At 43.3% G+C, this 22,771-nt stretch overlaps 1 protein-coding gene across 6 annotated transcripts in view; it reads right to left on the bottom strand.

The window, feature by feature from the left end:
- Positions 1-22,771, bottom strand: part of stk3 (serine/threonine kinase 3 (STE20 homolog, yeast)) — a 384,923-nt gene that overhangs the window by 69,048 nt on the left and 293,104 nt on the right. For all 6 annotated transcript variants that reach the window (XM_048529773.2, XM_048529774.2, XM_048529775.2 and 3 more), the window contains one exon: positions 5,320-5,509. In XM_048529773.2, coding sequence (XP_048385730.1) covers positions 5,320-5,509 — 190 coding nt within the window. The remainder of the gene's footprint in view (positions 1-5,319; positions 5,510-22,771) is intronic.

The raw sequence follows: 22,771 nt of genomic DNA, 5'->3' as shown, positions 1-22,771 counted from the left end.
ATTTAACCCTAACTGAATGTGACGTGATTCCAATGTTACTCTACCCAGAGTACTTGGTCTCTCTTGTGTTTTCTCTAAATCCAAGGGCCATACTATTACCTCAGTTAGTATTGTCATTCTTAGTTCTGCCAGGCAATGCTGCCTCCAGTTCACTCACTATTCAGTAACCTGGTATTTGTAAGTTTTCTTAAGATTACCAGGGAAAACTCTGCCACCTGCAGGAAATCATTTGCCATTTGCAGCACCATGCCTTCAATGTAGGAAGTAACCTGACATTTTCCTCCACCTATATTATTGACAAATACCACATCCCAACCTTCACTGCTTCCATTTCAATTCAATCCTGAACAAGCTCCCAAACTTTGTTACACTTCATGGGGAAGTGCGCTCAAAGCCTACCCTACTCCCAGAGTCATCACAAAGGTTTAGGATTTTAAAAAGTACGCAGAATTCTCCAATTTACTTGATTTTCAGAGCCAAGTTGACAGAAAGTGCAGACTAGGTTTCTATACTTAACAATAATTACTATATATCACAAATAGATACTCCATCTGTAGGTAAACAATTCTGAATCATTGACATGTAACACCACAGTTAAAACATCAACACCCCCCTTATAAACTCCCCCTCCATACATACATATATAGAAAGACACAAAAAATTGGGTAAGATGAGAGAGAAAGACTGAGAGGCAGTTCAGTGGTCCCTGTTCACAGGATTTATTGAAATAATTCTTGTGCTGATCAGAGCCCTGATTCTTGATCTCCCTCCTCTGGATGCTTTCACTAGTTTGCAGGGGCACAGACTGACTAGTCTACAGTTAGAAAGGTTTCTGTCCAATTAGTTAAAAGCCCCAGCTTACAGCAAAGGCCGAAAGAAAAATAAACTGGCGTTTGTCAAGTTTAAAGTGTTTTTTTTCTGCACAGAAAAGAGACAGCACCTGAGCTAGGGGATATTTGATGGCTTCTCACTATCTTGTACACTGTCCCAAGCTGTTCAGTTACCTGGGAGCCAATTATATATTCCCTGGCAGGCAGAAGCTTTTGTCATTGGTAATTGGTTACTAGTTCCCAGATCTGTAAGCTAGTTGTTGCTGGTTGAATCCCTATTTGTACGCAGTTCTTGGCTCTAGCTTGTCTGCAAAATCTACCACATTTGCTTAAACTGCAGTTAGTGTCTGATTACTTGCTTTTAACAAATAATGCAATTCTTCAACAAAACTTAGTTTTTAAAAAAAGTCCTTTTTTCAATTCAGTCCCAATTAAAAATAAAGCAAAACAACAAGATAAGGCCTTTACATGAATCCTTATTCAGTCAGCTGTAAGATGTTCTGTGGGGGAATGAAAGCAATGTACAGCCTGCTACCAGGCATCCCTATAAAAGTGGTTTATACCTTTATTATAAAAAATCTGTCTAATGCAGCAGGTGATTAATAAGTTATCTGTGCTGAAAAGCAATCAAAAGCAATCAATGAGAAATGCATGCAACACTGCTAAATGAGGCACCCTGATCACTCCACCCACTGCCTGCCCAACATATGCTTCACTTCAACATCATGCCAAACAGCAAATTAAATATTACATGGTCAAAATATTAATAGATTCCCAGAAACCAAATAGCAAATAAGCACCTGCTCATCAGTATTGTTTTCCTACCTGTCTTCAACAATGAGTTGTGATTTCAGAGACCCTCGGGTCAGCTAAGTTGCGGAGATTTCCCACACTGTTAATTCTGCCAAGAGATCTGAACTGTGTGGTTACTTAAAATTGATAGTATTCAAGTACATCATCCCACTGTGGAGCCTGATGAAAGGTTTTTTCATTCAAAAGTTCTGTAATCCATATAACATCGGGGGAACTGTATTCGAAGATTGTTTTACCTTCTTCAAGACTAGTTTCAGTTTTATTTTATTAATTAACATAAATCTGAACAAGTAGTGTTAGCTGAAGTACGCAGGTTCTTCAGGTTCCTACAACTTTAGATTTTGTGAATGACAGAAGATGATGCTGGGCATCCCTTTCATTTCCAGTGGTATTACACACTCAAATTGGGAATAGCTGGTAGAAATGAGATATCACATGCATCTTATAAAAGATGCCATTAATGGACTTCGAAGACCACAGGTTTTAGATTTTTAGAGAATCAATCTGCTTTGGAAAGTCAAATTTTTGATGTAAACACAATATAAAATGTAACTGTAACAATATCCTTTGTGTATCTGGACACATTGGAATCCAGAATCAGCTGTTTAAACTTATTGAACTACGGAAATAACTGATCAAAACTCAACAATACTCAACATTCATCCTTGGTTTCATTACCTCCGAAGGGCTTTCTATTCATGTTGTCTCGATCATTAACAAGGACATCTCCAACCAATTCTTTGTACTTCACCAGCCACATCTTTTCAATCAAATTTCAGACCCTTCTTCAGCATCAGAAAACTTTAATCAAAGCAACAAATGGCATAATCTGCGACTGTAACCTTCTCATCCTCTCTGGCATTTGATATGGTGGACTACACTATTCTCCGCACGTGTCCTTCATGGTCCCATTCAACAGGAATTCTCACACTTAGTTCATCTCTGGTTTATTCAAGTGTAGCTATTGTATCTCCAGTAATAGAGATAACGGACACTGCAGATGCTGGAGAATTCCAAGATAATAAAATGTGAGGCTGGATGAACACAGCAGGCCAAGCAGCATCTCAGAAGCACAAAAGCTGACGTTTCGGGCCTAGACCCTTCATCAGAGAGGGGGATGGGGAGAGGGAACTGGAATAAATAGGGAGAGAGGGGGAGGCGGACCAAAGATGGAGAGTAAAGAAGATAGGTGGAGAGAGTATAGGTGGGGAGGTAGGGAGGGGATAGGTCAGTCCAGGGAAGATGGACAGGTCAAGGAGGTGGGATGAGGTTAGTAGGTAGATGGGGGTGCGGCTTGGGGTGGGAGGAAGGGACGGGTGAGAGGAAGAACCGGTTAGGGAGGCAGAGACAGGTTGGACTGGTTTTGGGATGCAGTGGGTGGAGGGGAAGAGCTGGGCTGGTTGTGTGGTGCAGTGGGGGGAGGGGACGAACTGGGCTGGTTTAGGGATGCAGTTGGGGAAGGGGAGATTCTTCCCCAACTGCATCCCTAAACCAGCCCAGTTCGTCCCCTCCCCCCACTGCACCACACAACCAGCCCAGCTCTTCCCCCCCCCACCCACTGCATCCCAAAACCAGTCCAACCTGTCTCTGCCTCCCTAACCGGTTCTTCCTCTCACCCATCCCTTCCTCCCACCCCAAGCCGTACCCCCATCTACCTACTAACCTCATCCCACCTCCTTGACCTGTCCGTCTTCCCTGAACTGACCTATTCCCTCCCTACCTCCCCACCTAAGCTCTCTCTACCTATCTTCTTTTCTCTCCATCTTCGGTCCGCCTCGCCCTCTCTCCCTATTTATTCCAGAACCCTGTCCCCATCCCCCTCGCTGATGAAGGGTCTAGGCCCGAAACGTCAGCTTTTGTGCTCCTGAGATGCTGCTTGGCCTGCTGTGTTCATCCAGCCTCACATTTTATTATCTTGGGTATCTCCAGTAATGCTTTCCCCTCCAACCCTGTTGTGTTGTCTGTATCACATTCCTTGACGCCTTTCTCTGCAATACCCATAAGTTGCTAATTAATGACAGAATGTAAAAAGATGAGTTCAGCTTCTATTTGTTTACTATTGACACTGCCTGCCACTCACATGCTTTCATAAACTGAAATTTCCTCCAGTTAAATGAGATGAAGAATGAAAGCCATTATCTTTGAACCCTGCTACAAACTTCATACTCTTCCCAATTACTTATTTCTCCTCCCTTTCTGCCTCAGAGGGAATATCAATGATCTATTTGACTCTGAATTAAGCTTTGAGCCAATAACACGTTCAACAGAACATGCTCTTACAACACTGCATATCTTCAACGACTTCAATGGCTGTTCAACTTTTCTCTGTAAAGTTTATCAAAAGCTCTGCTATCCAGTCCAATCCTGCATATCGTTGTACTTGCTTAGTATTTCAATCCTCTGTGAACTACTTATGGCCTCAAATCCTAAAGTATCATTCTTGGATTTAAGGCCTTTTATGGTTTTACACATAACTCAGTAATCATAGCAAAAAAAAAATCCACAACATGCCATTTCTCGGCCAGTGGTCTCTTGCCCATTCTACCTTCCCTTTGCTCCTCTTTTTGGTAGCTGTTTCTGCAGCCTCTAGACTTCACACTCTGGAATTCCCTTCTTAAATGTACTCAATTCCATTACACTTGCTTATGACTGATGGAAAACATACCTCTTCACTAAATTTGTCGTGCATCCCTACAAATATCTCCTTCAACCTGGTTTTTGTATTTACACCTTTGCAAAATAAAGAATACATCTTTTTACGTTTCTGTATTTTTGACATTAAACTAAAATGACTTTGGGGTGTTTCAAAGAATGAAGGGCTGAGGAAGGAATTGCTGCACTTTTGAAAATAAATTACTGGAACTTTTAGTTGTGTTTACACAGTTGCTTTGCAAGCAATGAGGGAGGAGAGACAAGATGACAAGGGTATGTATGCAGATTGAAATCTGGTCAACAACAGGTTGCTGAGTGGTTTGCACCGATGTATGTGTGTGCGTGTGTGCGTGCTTCTATATCTCTGCACGCAAGTAGCTCATACCTGGAGACAGTTAGTCATTTTCTCCCACCAATTATTATAAGCTGTTGCCTCTAACCAGTGACAGTGAAACTGAATGATTAATACGTTAATCTCCTGTATTTCCAGCAAATAACTAAAAGAACCTGGAAGGAAGCAGTTTGGAGACAGAGGTCCTGGGCAGAAATAGGAACATTTCATCAAAATCTGTGGACTGGTGTTCTTGAACTCTGCTTCCCAGTTTTTTTACCCTCAAACAAATACTTATGATTTTTATTTGCCTGTGTCTGTCCAAATGTGTGTGTCGAGGTTTTAGACGGGAATTTCAACTAATACAGCTATATGTTGATACCTTATTGTTATTTATCTGTCATTAGAATTTACTCACTTGTAATAAATTCTAGTTCTTGTTAAGCACAGAAAGCTGGTCAGTGTTTTCAACTAATGTGAGTCCATCAATATTCTCATTAAATCTTTAACTTTTGTGTTAACTCTGAGAATATCAGGGTTCACGTATCAGCGCACTTTCCCAAGTCGGTCATGTCAATTAAGTGCTTTTGAATATTATTGTGTGGTAAAGGCAGCAGATAAATATAAATCGTTATTAAAATATCAGCTTACAATGTTCAACAATTTTATTTAAAGGCAATAGTTTGTTCTTACTTTTCATTGTTCCATCTTCTTCATCTTCATCGCTGTTAATTACCATGGTCCCCAGGTCTGACTCTAGCATAGTGCTGTTGTGTTCAATCATGGTTTGGGCACCTTCACTCATGGTACTAGTTGCTCTCATAGTGCCTGTGCCTGCGTGACTCGTCTTCACCATGGTGTAAGAATCAACCTCATCTTCATCCTGCAGAATGTACAAAACATTAGCAATAAGGCTGCACACCTGTCTGGAATTTCTTTGTTAGAAGATCAGCATATACTTTATGAAGTATACTTTTTAAAGTTCATTAACAAAGCGAACAATTTTTTTCTGCATAATCAGAACACTTGTGTGACGGAATTTTCATTCTAATTAGTAGTCCTGAGAAAGGTGCAAAAGTATGCAATAATTTTGCATGACAGTTAATCCGCCAAAAATTCAGGTGAAAATAGTTGAAACCTACATGCAAATTTAGAAACAATATTGGAACTGTCATTATCTATTATTTTAACCATTAACTAATAGAACATTCAGACAATCAGAATGCAAAAGCTGTATTTTTTGAGTGAGAATTACCTTTAAAATTTTTACCAGACTTTTCAAAATCTATAGTATGTCTTTCCATGTGTTACAGTTGGAAATGAAGAAAATCACATCCTTAAATAATCACTATATTTAGCAAGGAAATAATTAGCACAAGCCCAACTATTTCTAAAAAAGACCTAACATTGTGGACAGATGAACGAGTCTCCGATTTCTGGAATTGCCACTCATAATGGAAGGGGCATGACCAAGAGTCTAGAATTAGAAGAGACTAAGTATGTCAAAATGTTACAAAAGGGGACGAATTTGGAAACAAGGATGAGAATTTTAAAATCAAGGCATTGATTAACCAGCGGTCAATGTAGGTCAGTGCATTTGAGTGATGTGTGAAGGGGGGATTTAATTTCCTTACACATTTGCTCTATTGGTCAGTTAAAGGAAAAGCTGCCCATACTCAGAATTCTGGCCTACATGGCAGTATCCCATTGTATATTGGTGGCAATCACAAGGTCCACAAGTGGATTTTATTGGTTCAAAAATTGCAATGCAATGAGAACACAAGTGGCAACATCAATGGCTCAGCACATTTTGTTGCTCAGTATTGGTAATCCATTGCTGAAATGATTACTTGATAAACGTAATACATTCCAGTATTATATAGAAATGCATATCAGATCTATGATAGTTATTGTTCCATGGTTCAATGCCTGAATGATATACAATAATAATGTGACTAAAATGACTGCACAGAGGCCAGTATCCCTTCATCAAGTCACCTTTTATTTAGGTTGTAGACACACTTGCTGAGTCAGTGAATTTGGTTGCAAACATTTCATCACCCTGCTAGGTGACATCATCAGTCCGTCTCTGGTGAAGCATTAATTTGTTCAGCTTTGTTATTTATATGCCTCGGTTTGCTAGAGTGATTGGCATTACTTGTCGTTTTGTTTCTCAGTGATTAGGTAATTCACAAGGGATTCACTAATTCCATGAACTAATTCTATTTTAGAAATGAATGTTATAGCCTGCTGGACTTATGAGTATCATCCATAGAAATATTGCAGTGTTAACGACTGTTGAAACTCTGTATAATTCTATGCTTGATGCAAAATTAAGATTACATGAAAACTCAGGAATACTATGCACCAAAACATTCAATTTATCTTGTGCAATTTGAAGAATTAGTGTATTTTTGCATCCACGGGCAACTGATCATCACTCTCTTATTCCTTTGGGAACAAACACAATAATCACCTGCAAACAGGCCTTGGAATCTTAGCCACTTATTAAGATCAATTCTGTCCTCATGTTTTGACTGCCTTCAACTTTCAAACATACAGAATTGAAACTAATTCAGCATACACAGAACAGAAAAACCTCCAAAATATACCACTAATCATCTGAAAACTGAAACACAGAAAACAAAAACAGCAAATTTTGGAGACAAAGAGAAACAATCTTTCAAAATAGTAAAGCATACCTTGAATTGAGGGACGACAGTCCATTATAAAATGCATTGCCTGAAGGGAACACAGCTCAGAAGTCTATAAACTAATTCATATACAATGATTCATGCCATTCAAGTTTGGCAAGTCTTACAAGTTGACATTTAATCATCTAATCTAAGTTGTATGTAATTCAAAATTTTATTTGATCAAATGGAGACAAAATCTGCTTCACGATTCAAGTTTGCCTCTTAAGCTTTCTAATACAATTTTAACATCATATAAGGTTCACGTATGCTTTCATTTTACAAAATTTAAAACTGCAGGGACCATTAAAGTAATTTTTCTTTCAGAAGATTTTGACTGTTGTTCTATCTAGAACAAATAAAAACTGTTGATGGCATATACACACTGAATTTAAATATAGGTAAATACTTTTCATTTCTCATGTGTCAACAGATCCAGAAAAGTTTACAATTCATTAACCAATTTCTTCCAAAAAAATCCTTGTCACGTTGACAAATTATTTTAGCTGGGTTAAGTTTAATAATGCTTTTCTAGAAATCATTTGATCATTTTAGAAAAGTATTTGAAGATCAAGAGAAATTATCAAATGAATATCTGAGGGTGCAGGAAATCTTGCACAGGCAGGAATTTTGAGTAAATAGCCTGGACTACAGTAAGACATCTATATTCAGCTATCATTTCAACGCAACAAAAAGCCAGTGAGTCAGCTCATTGACAGCAATATAATCTTTCCCTTTTTGATACATGGTGTGGTGAAGGTCTCCACTGAAATTCAAAAACTGAAAATGTGATTGTGTTTTCACTTTTACTAATATGGTCATAGAGTCACACAACATGGAAACAGCTCCGTTCAACCAGTTCACACCGAACATAATCCCAAACTAGACGAGTCCCACCTGCCTGCTCATAGTCCATATCCCTCCAAACCTTTCTATTCATGTACTTACACAAATGTCTTTTAAACATTGTAATTGTGCCCACATCCACCATTTCTTCTGGAAGCTCATTCTACATGTGATCCACCTTTTAATTTGACTGCAATGTTTTGGTTAAACTACAGTATTAGGCAGATTTGGATGGGATTTGGGATTGTGGTCCACAAATAAAAGCAGTAAGAATAGATTAAGGATTTAGATCTGGATTAAAATGAACAAATTATTTCCAAAAGCATAATTCAACTTAATCCAACTAACTATTAAACTAGATTTGAAACTGTAGAATATTTTCTCGTAAATATGATGTCAAACATAAGTTCTATGGCTGGATGTCTCTTAAACAGATAAGTCAAACTGATGATAACAAAGTGTGAAGGTGGATGAACACAGCAGGCCAAGCAGCATCTCAGGAGCACAAAAGCTGACGTTTCGGGCCTAGACCCTTCATCAGAAAGGGGGATGGGGAGAGGGTTCTGGAATAAATAGGGAGAGGGCGGGAGGCGGACCGAAGATGGAGAGAAAAGAAGATAGGTGGAGAGGAGAGTATAGGTGGGGAGGTAGGGAGGGGATAGGTCAGTCCAGGGAAGACGGACAGGTCAAGGAGGCGGGATGAGGTAGTAGATAGGAAATGGAGGTGCTCCACACTCCCCTCCAACCCCACCACACCTGGCACCTTCCCCTGCAACCGCAGGAAGTGCTACACTTGCCCCCACACCTCCTCCCTCACCCCCATCCCAGGCCACAAGATGACCTTCCATATTCAGCAGATGTTCACCTGCACATCTGCCAGTGTGGTATACTGTATCCAATGTACCTGGTGTGGCTTCCTCTACATTGGGGAAACCAAGCGGAGGCTTGGGGACCGCTTTACAGAACACCTCCGCTCGGTTCGCAACAAAAAACTGCACCTCCCAGTTGCGGACCATTTTAACTCCCCCTCCCATTCCTCAGACGACATGTCCATCATGGGCCTCCTGCAGTGCCACAATGATGCCACCCGAAGGTTGCAAGAACAGCAACTCATATTCTGCTTGGGAACCCTGCAGCCCAATGGTATCAATGTGGACTTCACCAGCTTCACAATCTCCCCTTCCCCCACTGCATCCCAAAACCAGCCCAGTTCATCCACTCCCCCCACTGCATCATTAAACCAGTCCAGCTCATCCTCTCCCCCCACTGCATCCCAAAACCAGCCCAGCCTATCTCCACTTCCCTAACCTGTTCTTCCTCTCACCCATCCCTTCCTCCCACCTCAAGCCACACCTCCATTTCCTACCTACTACCTCATCCTGTCTCCTTGACTTGTCCGTCTTCCCTGGACTGACCTATCCTCTCCCTATCTCCCCACCTATACTCTCCTCTCCACCTATCTTCTTTTCTCTCCATCTTTGGTCCACCTCCCTCTCTCTCCCTATTTATTCCAGAGCCCTCTCCCCATCCCCCTCTCTGATGAAGGACCTAGGCCTGAAACGTCAGCTTTTGTGCTCCTGAGATGCTGCTTGGCCTGCTGTGTTCATCCAGCTCCTCACTTTGTTATCTTGGATTCTCCAGCATCTGCAGTTCCCATTACAACAGTCAAACTGATGAGTTTAATTAATTCTCACTCAGACAATAAAATCATAAAGCACAGAAGAAGACCATCGTGTCTTTGCCAAACATTTGACAGATCTTCCTAATTATTCCTACGCCTCTGTTCTGTCTCCATTGTCTCTATTTCAAGCATATTTCCAATTCCTTTTGGAAGTAATTATGGAATCTGTTTTCTTCCATCTTACGCCCCCCGCATTTCCCCCAGATGTGTCTTGCTGGTTTTGTACTCAGAAAACATACCCTTTTTTCTCCTTTTTAAATCAATAATTTACACCAAATTTACACATCTCTCCTCTACCACCATTATTACTAGCTTTGTCTTTTGCACTGGGCACTTTCACAATCTGTTCCATTTTTTTCTTCCTCGCCTTCTGGCTACTGCATAAAAAACACCACTTTCAGGTTCCTTTCAGTTTCAAAGAAATCATCCTGGACTTGAAACGTTAGCTCTCCTTCTCACTCCACAGATGCTGCCAGAGCTCCTGAGTTTCTCCAACACTTTCTGTTTGTATTATTATTTATTAGACATGGCAACTTTGCTTCAAAAGGAACTTTTTTTAGAATAGACTATTGTCCCTGTTTATTTGAAGTACTGTAAATACTAATCTTCAGGTCATGCCAGCGTCACATTTAGTTAGTGATGCATACTGCCTCCTAGTTAAGCAACTCTTCAATTTTGAAATGCTCATTGTAGGAGCAAATTACTGCGGATGCTGGAATCTGTACTGAAAACAACAACTGCAGGAGTCTCTCTCTGTGGATGCTGTCTGACCTGCTCTGATCTCCAGGATTTGATGCTTTCAGTTTAAATGCACAACAATATTTTCAAATCTCTTTGTGGGTTAATCTTCCAAATCTCCCACATGCTGCCACGTTCTAATGAATTTGCACCAACAGTGCAGTATGTACAGTAAATGGCATCTACTAAATAAGGATGGTTTGCCATATTTTGAGTGGTTCATCAGTCTCTGACTCTCAAAGCCCAAGAGAACTCAATTGTATTATTGTATTGAAATAACCAACTCTAAATAATTTCATCTCTGTGATGATGTTATACTTTGAAATATTTATGAATTCTAGACAAGGACTTGGCTGAACTTACTCTGTCTTCAACATCATCTACAACCTTCAGCCTTTCCAACAATTGTTTCCTGACAGTCTTTCTAAAGTAGGTTTTAAATAGGTTAAAACTTTATAGTTTAGTCACGAAATGTTTCAGGATCAAGGCTGGGCTATATGACATTGTTAAGCTTTGTTTGACAAGAAATATATATAAACAAATCGAAAGATCAACATTGGTAATTAAATGTGTAAATTAGAAACTGTATTTTACATCAACTTGCCATTTCTCTGAGAAACAGGTGTTGACCACATGAGAACAAATGTAACTTACTTCCACTTATTTATTTACCATTATTCTGAGGCATGGCTATCAAGCTAGATTATTCATGGAACACTCATAAAAGAGAACGCTAAGTGCTTAAGGATCTGAGTATTATGAGGAGAAATACTTCAATAAAAATTCTACTCATCTCTTCCAGTTGTTTATGATATATAATTTCTGATTGGGTAAATAACAACAGGATTCAAAGACAGCTAGAATGAACTTGTGAAAAGCAAAATATGCTTGACAAATCTTACCAAACCTTAAGTTTAAGAAGTTGCAAGTGGATAGACATAAATAATGAATTTGTTGCGTATATAGATTTGAGGAAGTAGTTCACTAAGTTACTTCACAAGAGGTTTGTTCAAAAAACATATGTAATCTAAGAGGGGTCATAGCACCATAAATAGAAAGTTGGTAAACACAGAAGGACAGTATTTTTCTGACAGCAGTTTTCTGCTGTATCTCCTGAAGTGCTGACGACGTACATACCACCATCAATCACAGCAGTCTCACAGTTAATTTATCCTCAGGGGAGGCTTTCTTCGTCAGAGATGGCACTTCCACCTGGCACTCAGGGAGAGAGCTGTCAGCTAGTCTGAATGCTCTCATAATAATGGTGCACAGATTCTGCAGTACAAGGCTAGGTACATGAAAGGGATCTCATGTTAGGCAGCTGAAGTCAAATGGAGAGAATAGAGGCATGGGGAGTTGAGGTCTAAATGAAGAGGCCTGAGTAAGGGAGTATCTTTGTCAGGTATCTTTGTGTGACTGTCTGAAGTAGGAAGGGGATGCTTTTGAAGTAAGTGGCCCAATCCTGGTCCTACCTCCTCCTATCCCCCATCTCATCCAGCCACCTTCAAAACTCAGGTTTGGGAAAGCAAGTGGTTGGATGTAGACAGGTTAAGTGTGTGGGTAAAACTCAGCAAATGGAATATAATGTGGGAAAATGTGAGGTTATGCACTTTGGCAGGAAGAATAGAGGAAGCGAATATTACTTAAATGGAGGAACACTGTAGAAAGCCACAGAACAGAGAGATTTGGAAGTGTTTGTCCATGAATCACCAAAAACTAGCATCCAGCTTCAGTGACCAATGGAGATGGGAAACAGAATGTTGGCTCTTATTTCGAAGCAAATCGAGTTTAAAAGTAGTGCAGTTTTACGAATACTACACGAGGCATTTGTCACATCACAGATGGAATACTGTTGAACAGTTTTGGGGCCCTTATCTAAACAAAGATACAGTAGCATTGAAGACGGTCCAAAGAAGGTTTGCAAGGTTGCGACCAGGTATGGAGGGTCTCATACGAGGAGAGTTTGAGTAGTTTGGGCCTGTCCGATCTAGAATATAGAAAATAAGAGGCAACCCTTATTGGGACATACGAGATTCTTGGAGGACTTGGCCGGATAGATGTGAAAATCTTTTCTCCCTTTGTATGACAGTCAACAACCATAGAGCATAATTTCAGAATTAGAGGTTGCACATTTAAAGCACACAATGCCCGGTTACAGACCTGGAGGCAGTAAAAACTGTAGCTGCTGGAAGCTAGAGTCATTAAACGTGGAGCTGGAAAAGCACAGCTGGTCAGACCGCATCCGACGTGCAGGAAGGTCAATGTTTTGGGCTTGAACCCTTCGTCAGGCTCCCTGACAGAGGGTTTCAGCCCAAAACATTGACTTTCCTGCTCCTCGGATGTTGTCTGACCACCAGTCAGACAGTCCAACAAGTTTATTTGAAATCGCAAGCTTTCTAAGAGCAGCCCCTTCAAAAAAACAGGACTATAACCTAGTGTTGTGTGATTTTTGACTTCATCCACCCCAGTCCAACTCACAGCACCTCCATATCATTTTAAGCAGATCTGAGAAGTAATTTCTTCTCTCTCAGAGAGTTGTAAATCTGTGGAATTCTTTACCACAGAGGACGGTTGAAACTGATTCATTAAGAATATTTAAGGGTAACATTTTTTTTGTCGGTAAGTGAATTAAATGCTATGGGGAAAAGGCGACAAAATCAAGTACAGGATTATCAGATTAGGCATGATTTCATTGAACTGCACAGCAAACTTTTTGGGCTGAACTTTTACTCCTCTGTGTTTTGGTCTCAGATGGGCACTTCCGGTTGCTTTTGCCAGTTGTCCAAAAAACTCCTGGAGCAATTATTCGACAGTCTCAATCACGCAGGTGATAGCCACTAGCAATATTCTCATGTTGCATTTTATTAAACACGAACATCGGCTATACTCACAACCCCAAGTCAAAAGATAGTTGGTTGAAGCCCACCTCCAAATGCTCGAGCACATACTCTCTGTATAGTCCTGACAGAGTGCTGTATTGTGAATGGTGCCATTTTTTGGTTGTGATATTGAACCAAGGTCCTTCCAGGCCAACGCAGATCATGAAGCAGGGACTGCAGTAGGCTCCTTTCGGGTCTTTGTCAGTTCCGATAATTACAAAATACTGCTCAAAATATTGATTTTTTAACAAGTTGTTGTCAAAGAGAATAATGTGCTCCCAATAGGGAAGGTAACTCACTTTCATCCCAGGGGACGCTTGCTTATTAGAGAGAAAGAGTGTCATGGTGGTAAGTTTAACATGAGGGTCACCATGACTCAGGTGAGGGATGATTGAGAAGACCTTCATGTATGACCTCAGCTGTATGGGAATTGAACCTACATTTTGAGCATCACTTTGCATTGCAAACCAGTCATCCAGACAACTGAGCTAACAATGTCGCCACTAGTGGAAGCATCTTCTCAACACCTATCCTGTCAAGCTCCCTCAGAATATTGTATATTTCAACAAGATCACCCGCATTTTCCTAAACTCTAATGAATAAAAGTGTAACCTGTCTAGCTGTTCTTAATAAATCAGTCCATTGATTCCAGGAATCTCAAGAATTTCCTGTGAACTACCTCATCCGCCAATGCATCCTTTTTTAAACACATGAACAAAGCCTGTGCACTGTACTCGAGGTGCAGCCTCACTATATCACTTTGCACAGTGGTAACAAGTCTTCCCTGTTTCTAAACTCCAACCTCCTAGCAATAAGAGCCAAATTTTAATTTGCCTTCTTAATTCCTTGCTGCACCGTCATGCTAACTTACATTTCAGACAAAAAAAATCCCTCAGATTCCTCTATGCTGCAATTTTTTGGAGTTTCTTTCCATTTAAATATAAGTTTGCCTTTTGATTCTTCCTACTCAAGTATATACTTCAATCTTTGCTGCAATGAATCCATCTGCCAAGTGTTTTGCCCACTCACTCAACCCAGTTATATCCTCAGCACATCTATTTTTGTATAATCATCAAAACTAAACACATTGCACTCTACCCTTTCCTTGAACTTCCAAAACCCGTGTCACTTACAGTCTCACACTCCCATCCCTGATCACAGAACAAATTTGGTGTAATTAATCTAAGAGGTGGGACTGTTTCTTGAAACATGGTGTCCAGATAACTGCCACCTCCCTGATGTGGTACAGTGTCCTCAGTTTAGACTGCTGCTTATTAACTCTGAGCCAAAATTGCATGAGCAGCCAACACTTGCTGCAGATATAGTCACTGTGGATCTCATCAGCAACTACCAACTCCCATTCTACAGCTACAACATACCACCGTCCCACCATCTCTTGCCTATATAATTAACTGGATATCAAATATTGCAGAAGTGAATTTCCTAACTACTTTTTAGCTATCATTGCGTCTCCTGATTTCAATCCCTTGGCCAATAACCTGTTTTCCTGTGATGTCAGACTTTTTCTCTGACAGACATAAGTAGGTTGAAGGAGCTCTCTGTCATTGCTTTCTTGTCACTCACTGCTTCTCACACAGATCGGCTTTCCCAGGCCACTTCATATTGATGTTCATTTGCTCTCAGGCTGCATTAGATCAGGACTACAGTGGGCTGCCAAGTTTCAACTCCCTGATCGTAAAGAGTAGGGTTCTACAAAGATAATCAATGAATATGCAACTTCCAGTCAAGGGTTTTGTAGTCCAACCTTAAAAGTGAAAAGGCAAAGATTTCTTTTATGCATTATGTTACAGTTCAGATTAAAAGAGGCAGATTCTTCGCTTGCGAAGATCAGTTGGGAAGAGATTCGTCAGCGATTTCGTTGGCACAACCGTTGGTGGCTGTAGAGTCCTATTCTGGACCTGCAGATCCTGGGGCAGTGCGGGCAGGGGAATGCTCCGGACAGCGGGGCTTGAGATGAGGGCTCCTTCCTGCGTTTCCGTCTGTCCTCTGCAGCTGCTCTCCTCGAACATTCGAACTGCTCTGTCACCGTCGTAGTTTTCTTCCGCCATGCATCCCTGTCAGAGGCCAGCTTTTGCCATTCCGTTGAGGCGATGCCGGCCTGAGACAGCTGTTGCTTCAGTTGGTCCTTGTAGTGCTAGCGCGGGGCACTGCTGTTTCTTTTGCCGTCGCAGAGTTCCCAGAAGAACACTGTCTTGGGTATTCTGGTGTTGTCCATCTGCAATACGTGACCCGACCATCGAAGGTGCTTCAGGAGAAGGGTCGCTTCGATGCTGGGGAGCCAGGCCATTTCCAGCACTTCGTTGTTGGAGACGTGGTCCTGCCAGGTGATGCCCAACGTTGGTAGAATCGTTCCAGCAGCCGCATCTGTTTCCAATACAGAACCCAGGCCTCAGAGCCGTAGAGCAGTGTGGCGATGACCGTGACCTTGTAAACCTGGATTTTCGTCGACATGCTTATCGAGTGGTTCCCCATACACACTTCCACAGCCGCCCGAAGGTGCTACTTGCTTTCGCAAGGTGATTGTCGACGTCTCCTGTGACTGTAGCATCGTTGGAGATTATCCTTCCCAGGTACGTGAAACGTTTGACCGTGTTGAGGGGGTGGCCGTCGATTGAGATTCGATGTGGGTTGTATGCGCTGCATGGCGGCTTCTGGTACAGAATCTCCGTCTTCTTCAGACTGACCGTTAGCCCGAAAGCCTTTGCAGCTTCGGAGAAGCGCGTCACTGCAGTCTGTAGCGCATCTTCCATGTGTGAGTAGGGTGCAGTCATCCGCATACAGCAGCTCCATGATGGGCTCCCGTGTTGTCTTCGTGTGAGCGAGGAAGTGGCGCAGATTGAAGATATTGCCGTCCGGGCGGAAGTGAACGTAGATGCTGTTCATGATGCCCTCCTTCACTTCCTGCAGCATCATGTTGAAGAAGATGGCGAAGAGCGTTGGTGCCAAGATGCAGCCCTGCTTCACGCCGTTGCTGATGGGGAACGGGTGTGATAGGTCACCGTTGTATTTCACCTTGCTGCTCTGACCTTTATGAACTTGCTGCAGGATGGTTAAGAACTTAGGAGGGCATCCGAGCTTCCCCAGGATTTTCCATAGACCATCGCGGCTGACAGTATCGAAGGCTTTGGTGAGGTCCATGAATGCCGCGTACAGTCCAACGTTCTGCTCACGGCATTTCTCCTGAAGTTGGCGTAGTGCAAAGATCATGTCGGATGTGCCACTGTTCGCTCTAAAACCACATTGACTTTCTGTCAGGTTGTCCTCTGCAATGGTGGGAATCAGTCTGTCCAAGAGGATTCTGGAGAGAATCTTCCCGGCCGTAGACAGCAGAGTAACGCCTCTCTAGTTCAAACAGTCCGATTTCTCACCCTTGTTCTTATACAGGGAGACTATCACAGAGTCACGTAGATCAGCTGGCACCTCACCCTGTTCCCAACAGAGTGCAAGTAGGTTGGTGAGTTCGTTCAGGAGCGAAGATCCTCCTAATTTGTATACTTCTGCAGGGATTCCGTCGATGCTGGGGGCTTTGTGGAGTTTCAGCTTAGAGATGGCGGATTGAACCTCATCCAGCGTTGGTGGACGGTCGAGTTCGGATCTGATGTCCTGCTGCGGGATTCTCTCGATGGACGCTGTTTGTACTTGGCAATTGTCCGCGAAGAGCTTCTCGTAGTGTTCTGTCCATCGCTCCGTGATGGCTTCTTTGTCAGTAAGCAAACTGGCACCGTCAGCAGAGCGCAAAGGGGCCTGAGGTTGGTGGGTCGGTCCATACATTGTGCGCAGAGAAGCACTCCCGCACCGAGCGCTGTGCTGCCTGCCAGTTATACAGCGGTGGGACTGGGGCCGGGAGCAGGGCCCGAGGCCCCGGGCCCACCGCTCTTTCCCCGCCTGAACCGCGTCCTCGCCGACGCTGTGTCCTCACACTCTGCCTCAGCCATTTTCACAGCGCAGCCCGGGGTGGGGCCATGGCTAAGACCCGCACCAAACACCCAAATACAGGCTCACACACACACCCCCTAAAGGCAGACCCAAGAACTCACTGACATACACTCCCAGACACAGACACACACACCCCCATAATGCAGACCTATGCACTCACTGACACACACCCCCAGACACAGACCCACACGCTCACTGACACACACCCCCAGACACAGACCCACACACACACACCCCTAAATGCAGACCCACACACTCACTGACATACACTCCCAGACACAGACACACACACCCCTATAATGCAGACCTATGCACTCACTGACACACACCCCCAGACACAGACCCACACGCTCACTGACACACACCCCCAGACACAGACCCACACACACACACCCCAAAATGCAGACCCACGCACTCACTGACACACACCCCCAGACACAGACCCACACACACACACCCCGCTAAATGCAGACCCATGCACTCACTGACACACACCCCCAGACACAGACCCACACACTCACTGACACGCACCTCCAGACACAGACCCACACACACACACCTCTAAATGCAGACCCACGCACTCACTGACACACACCCCCAGACACAGACCCACACACTCACTGACACGCACCTCCAGACACAGACCCACACACACAACCCCCTAAATGCAGACCCACGCACTCACTGACACACATGCCCAGACACAGACCCACACACTCACTGACACACACATCCAGACACAGACCCACACACACACACCTCTAAATGCAGACCCACGCACTCACTGACACACACCCCCAGATGCAGACCCATACAAACCCCCAGACACAGGCCCACGCACTCACTGACATACACCCCCAGACACATCCCACACACACCCCCAGACACAGACCCACATGCTCCCTGACACCCCCCCTGAGATGCAGACCCAGACACACCACCAGTCACAGACCCACATACTCACTGACACCCCCCCCAGACGCAGTCCCACACACACCACCAGACACAGATCCACACACCCACACACACACCCCCGACGCAGAACCACACTCTCACTGTCGCACATCCACAGATGCACACCCACAGACACTCACTGACACAGACCTCCAGCACACACCCACACACACTCACTGACACACACCCCAGATGCACACCCCCACACACTGACACAGACCCTCAGATGCAGACCCATACATACACTGACACACACAGACCCAGAATGACACACACACTGACACAGACACACCCCTGCACAAAACCCACACATACCCCCACTCTTACAACGTCTGCCGGCGCTAGGTTCGCTGCTGGTTCGGTTTGACTGTGCACCGTCCACTCACCGCTGCTTGGCAACAATCTCCTCACAGCCGTAGCAACGACAGCAGCCGGCCGAAGGACAGGCCTCTGGATCCCATCCCTGGAAGATGCTGCAGTGGCGTATTTTGTTGTTTGCTGACATACGCCATCGAAACCAGCAACAACAACAAAAATAACCATGTCTACCAAAGCAGAGCAGTCCAGCCTAGGAGAAGGACAACTCTGACTCCAAACCCAGGTTGAGAAAACTCGTCAGTCTTGGCAGGCAGTCCCGCTAGGGGAAGGAAAACTCTGAATCTCAACCTACAGCCTTGCGGCCGCCGCAGTCGTCTCAGCTTGCTGTGCCACTGTGTAATGTCCCCTGGCCTAAGGAGTGGCATCGGTTCGCGCGCACCAACTGTCACTATTAAACTACGCAGCGCAGGCGGGAAGAAAAGTCCTACAGCGATGGAAGAGGGGCGTACCGGCAGGTGTTAGATGGCACTGGAAGTCGCAGTCTCCACTCTGCATGTAGGCGGCTCAGACCAATGGGGCGTCTGTCTGTTGACTCGAGGCAACAACAGCATTCGGCAGCCCTCTGAGTGACCAAGCAGCCCTCTTCAGGGACAGCACTGCTTGCTCCGAATGGAGACGGACCTAGAAAAGGTGGTTCAAAGAAAGCTTGCCTTACCATCACCTCGTTGGTTCGCTGCGGCCAACGGGCATCTCCCTCAAGCGCTAAGAACAAACAGATTAAATCTAAACACTCAACAAAGCTCAAGCTAGCCTGCTGGAACGTACGCACAATGCAGGACTCGCCAGCAAACGAACGCCCGCAAAGAAGATCGGCCCTCGTCGCACGCGAACTGTCCCGGCTGAACATCAATATTGCTGCTCTAAGTGAAGTCTGTTTCGCAGACCAAGGTTCGTTGGTAGAACATGGTGCAGGCTACACTCTGTTCTGGTCCGGCAGAAGCAGCACCGAAAACAGACTCTCAGGAGTAGGTTTAATGATCAAGAAGACAATTGCCGACTAGCTCCAAAGCCTACCAATCGGCCACTCGGATCACCTCATGACCCTGTGACTCCCACTGCAAGCCAACCAGTTTGCCAGTCTTGTGAGCATCTATGCCCCCACACTGCAAACTGAGCCCGCAGTCAGAGAACCCTTCTACGACCAGCTGAAGTCTCTCCTCCTGAAAGTCAGCACGAAAGACAAACTCATCGTCAGAGGCGACTTCAATGCGAGGGTGGGCAACGACTCCGTGGCATGGCCCGGAGTCCTGGGTCAACATGGCATTGGAAGCTGTAACAACAACGGGAGGCTGCTTCTGGAGCTCTACACAGAACTCGGACTGGTGGTAACAAACACACTGTTCCAACAGAAAGCAAGATTCAAGACAACTTGGAAGCATCCCCGATCCAAACATTGGCACCTCCTGGACTACGTCCTAGTGCACCAAAGGGATGGATCGGACATCCTACAGACCAGGGCTATGCCGAGTGCGGACTGCTACACAGACCATAGGCTGGTACGGACGAAAGTAAGACTAGTAGTCAAGCCAATGACAAAGAAGAGGGGACCATGTTCCAAGAAAATCCACGTAAGCAAGCTCTGCAATCTTCGTGACAAATTCCAGTCCAAGCTAGAGGAGAGACTGAAATCCAAGGACTCATCGGTCACAGATGGAAACACAGGAAAGACATGGAATCACCTGGAGTCTGCTATGCGAGATACAGCTGTTCAGGTGGCTGCACACACTTCTAGGAGGACCAGTGACTGGTTTGACGAAAATGACACTGAGATACAGGCTCTCCTCCAGAAGAAATGCTCTGCCCATCAGACCTTGCTCTCCAGATCTGACAACAAAACAGCTAAAGCAGAATACATTGCTGCATGCAGTACCCTGCAAGCCAACCTCAGAACGTTGCAAAACGACTGGTGGTCAAAACTGGCAGAAAAAACAGCATTATGCAGACACTGGCAACACCAAAGCTTTTTATGACTTCAGAATAAAATGGCTACCTATTGCTCTATTCTATTACATTCAGCAACAAAACTAAAATAAACATCCAAAATGAACACTCCACAACTTCACTACTTACAAAGGAGCAGAAATTTCTTTCCGACATCGTTGTGTAAAACTAAGAGTTTGAACTGGACCAGTTATCATGTAGATTCTTGGGAGTTTGTTTTTTACAAAATAAACATATTCTGAAATATAACACTTATGCTGGAAAAAAAAATCTGGGTCTACCGAGTGTAGCTTTCAATTTTAGACTGTGTTTAACTGAACCATTGCTTCAATGAAAAATGTGATCAATCTCACCCACACTAACAAAGTCTGCCTCATCACTCAAAATAGCTAACTGAGCTGTCTCCACAAATCAAAAGTGAAAATAAAATTCTCATACATCTGCTATATCATCCTGGTGCTCTAATTGCTGTTGAAATCCCCACTGATCCTCAACTGCTATTTTGACCTGTCAGTGAATTAGCCCGCCATGCACCAATGGAAATTACAATATGACTCAGCCAGTCAGCGTAAAGTGATGGAACTCAGATCAACCAAATCAAATGAGCCAATGGTGAACAGATAGGCTGTCTTACACCATATATTTTCGATGTAGATGTCTTCTAAAGTAGTTTGCTTCTTTTCTATCAGCCCTATTCCAATTAGATGATTACCTAACATTAAGAAACAATACAAAACTTGCTCCTCTACATTATTAAAACACTATGAAACTAGGCAGTTGACAAATAAGAAAATTAACCAAAACATTATCAGAGGATAATAAAAACCGCACAAACACCAATGTTTAGAGTAACTTGAATCAATTGCACCAAACTCTACATCACTAGCAATTTTGCATCCATGCCTGGGCATTTCAGTCACTTGGATGGGGCACTGCCTGATGCAATATTTAATATCTCACTGTTATGATCCTAGCCGATAAAACTTCTGTACAGGTCAGAAACCAGAATTAAGTCTGGCATGAGAGGGCTTATTTTTTATTGTAAAAATTGTGTTCATTCACCAAAACATATTGGCATGAAGCTGCAAAGCTTTTTTTAAAGAGAAAAGAAGTTCATTATACAAAAGATGCAAACGAAAGCAAAATAAGCTATCTAGATATAGATAAAGTAGGAAAAATCTTATAATATACAGCAAAACAAAGTCTCATCCTATTTCCTGAGTCTTAAAACTACAGAAATTCCATCACTGCCTTGAGCAAGCAGACTGCAGTGGTTCAAGAAGGCAGCTCATCACTTTCTCAAGGGTAACTAGGACTGGGCAATAAAAATTGGCCCAGCCCAGAAAGACTAAATCCCATAAATGAATAAAAACTATCTCTCTGAATCAAATCTTTAAGTTTGACTTCTGAGATAATGGGAACTGCAGATGCTGGAGAATCAGAGATAATAAAATGTGGAGCTGGATGAACACAGCAGGCCAAGCAGCACCTTATGTGCTCCTTATCTTTAAGTTTGACTTAGCTGATTCTCCCCACTTCTGTCCTGTGAACTATAAAGTTTTCTTGCATTAATACGCACAAAACTGACAGCTTAGACTTACTTCATTTCTACTAACCTGCAGATTTCTAACCAAACACAAGAAGTTTCATGAACTAAACTTTCTAACTGAGATAACTGTTTTTTAGAACTATTCTATGCTCCTTTCTGGGAGAGAAGCTATATTTCTCATCCCAGCCAACTCCTCCTAATTGCCTAAAATGTTCAATCTTTGGTTTTTCTAATCTAACATCAGTTCACAATTATTCTGATCCAAAAGCAAGCTAATGGCCTTCAGTGTTTACACTTACTGTCACAAACCAGCACAGTAAAAATAATTTTTCATTCACACTCCAGTGAGTCCCTGCTTTCTGACACACATTGGATCAGGTAACTGTTTCAAGGGACTGTCTAAACTTTTTTTAAACTTCAGAGAAGTAACCAATCCCATGGCCTCCTATTTTAAAATGCAGATTTCAAAAGTAATGTGAATTTATGTACATAACAGAAATCTTTCACCACGTCATTTCAGTTGACAAAG

The sequence above is a fragment of the Stegostoma tigrinum genome, chromosome 5, assembly GCF_030684315.1.
Source record: "Stegostoma tigrinum isolate sSteTig4 chromosome 5, sSteTig4.hap1, whole genome shotgun sequence".
Lineage (NCBI taxonomy): Eukaryota > Metazoa > Chordata > Chondrichthyes > Orectolobiformes > Stegostomatidae > Stegostoma > Stegostoma tigrinum.
The sequence above is the reverse complement of the archived record's forward strand: the minus strand, read 5'-3'. Positions and strand labels throughout refer to the sequence as shown.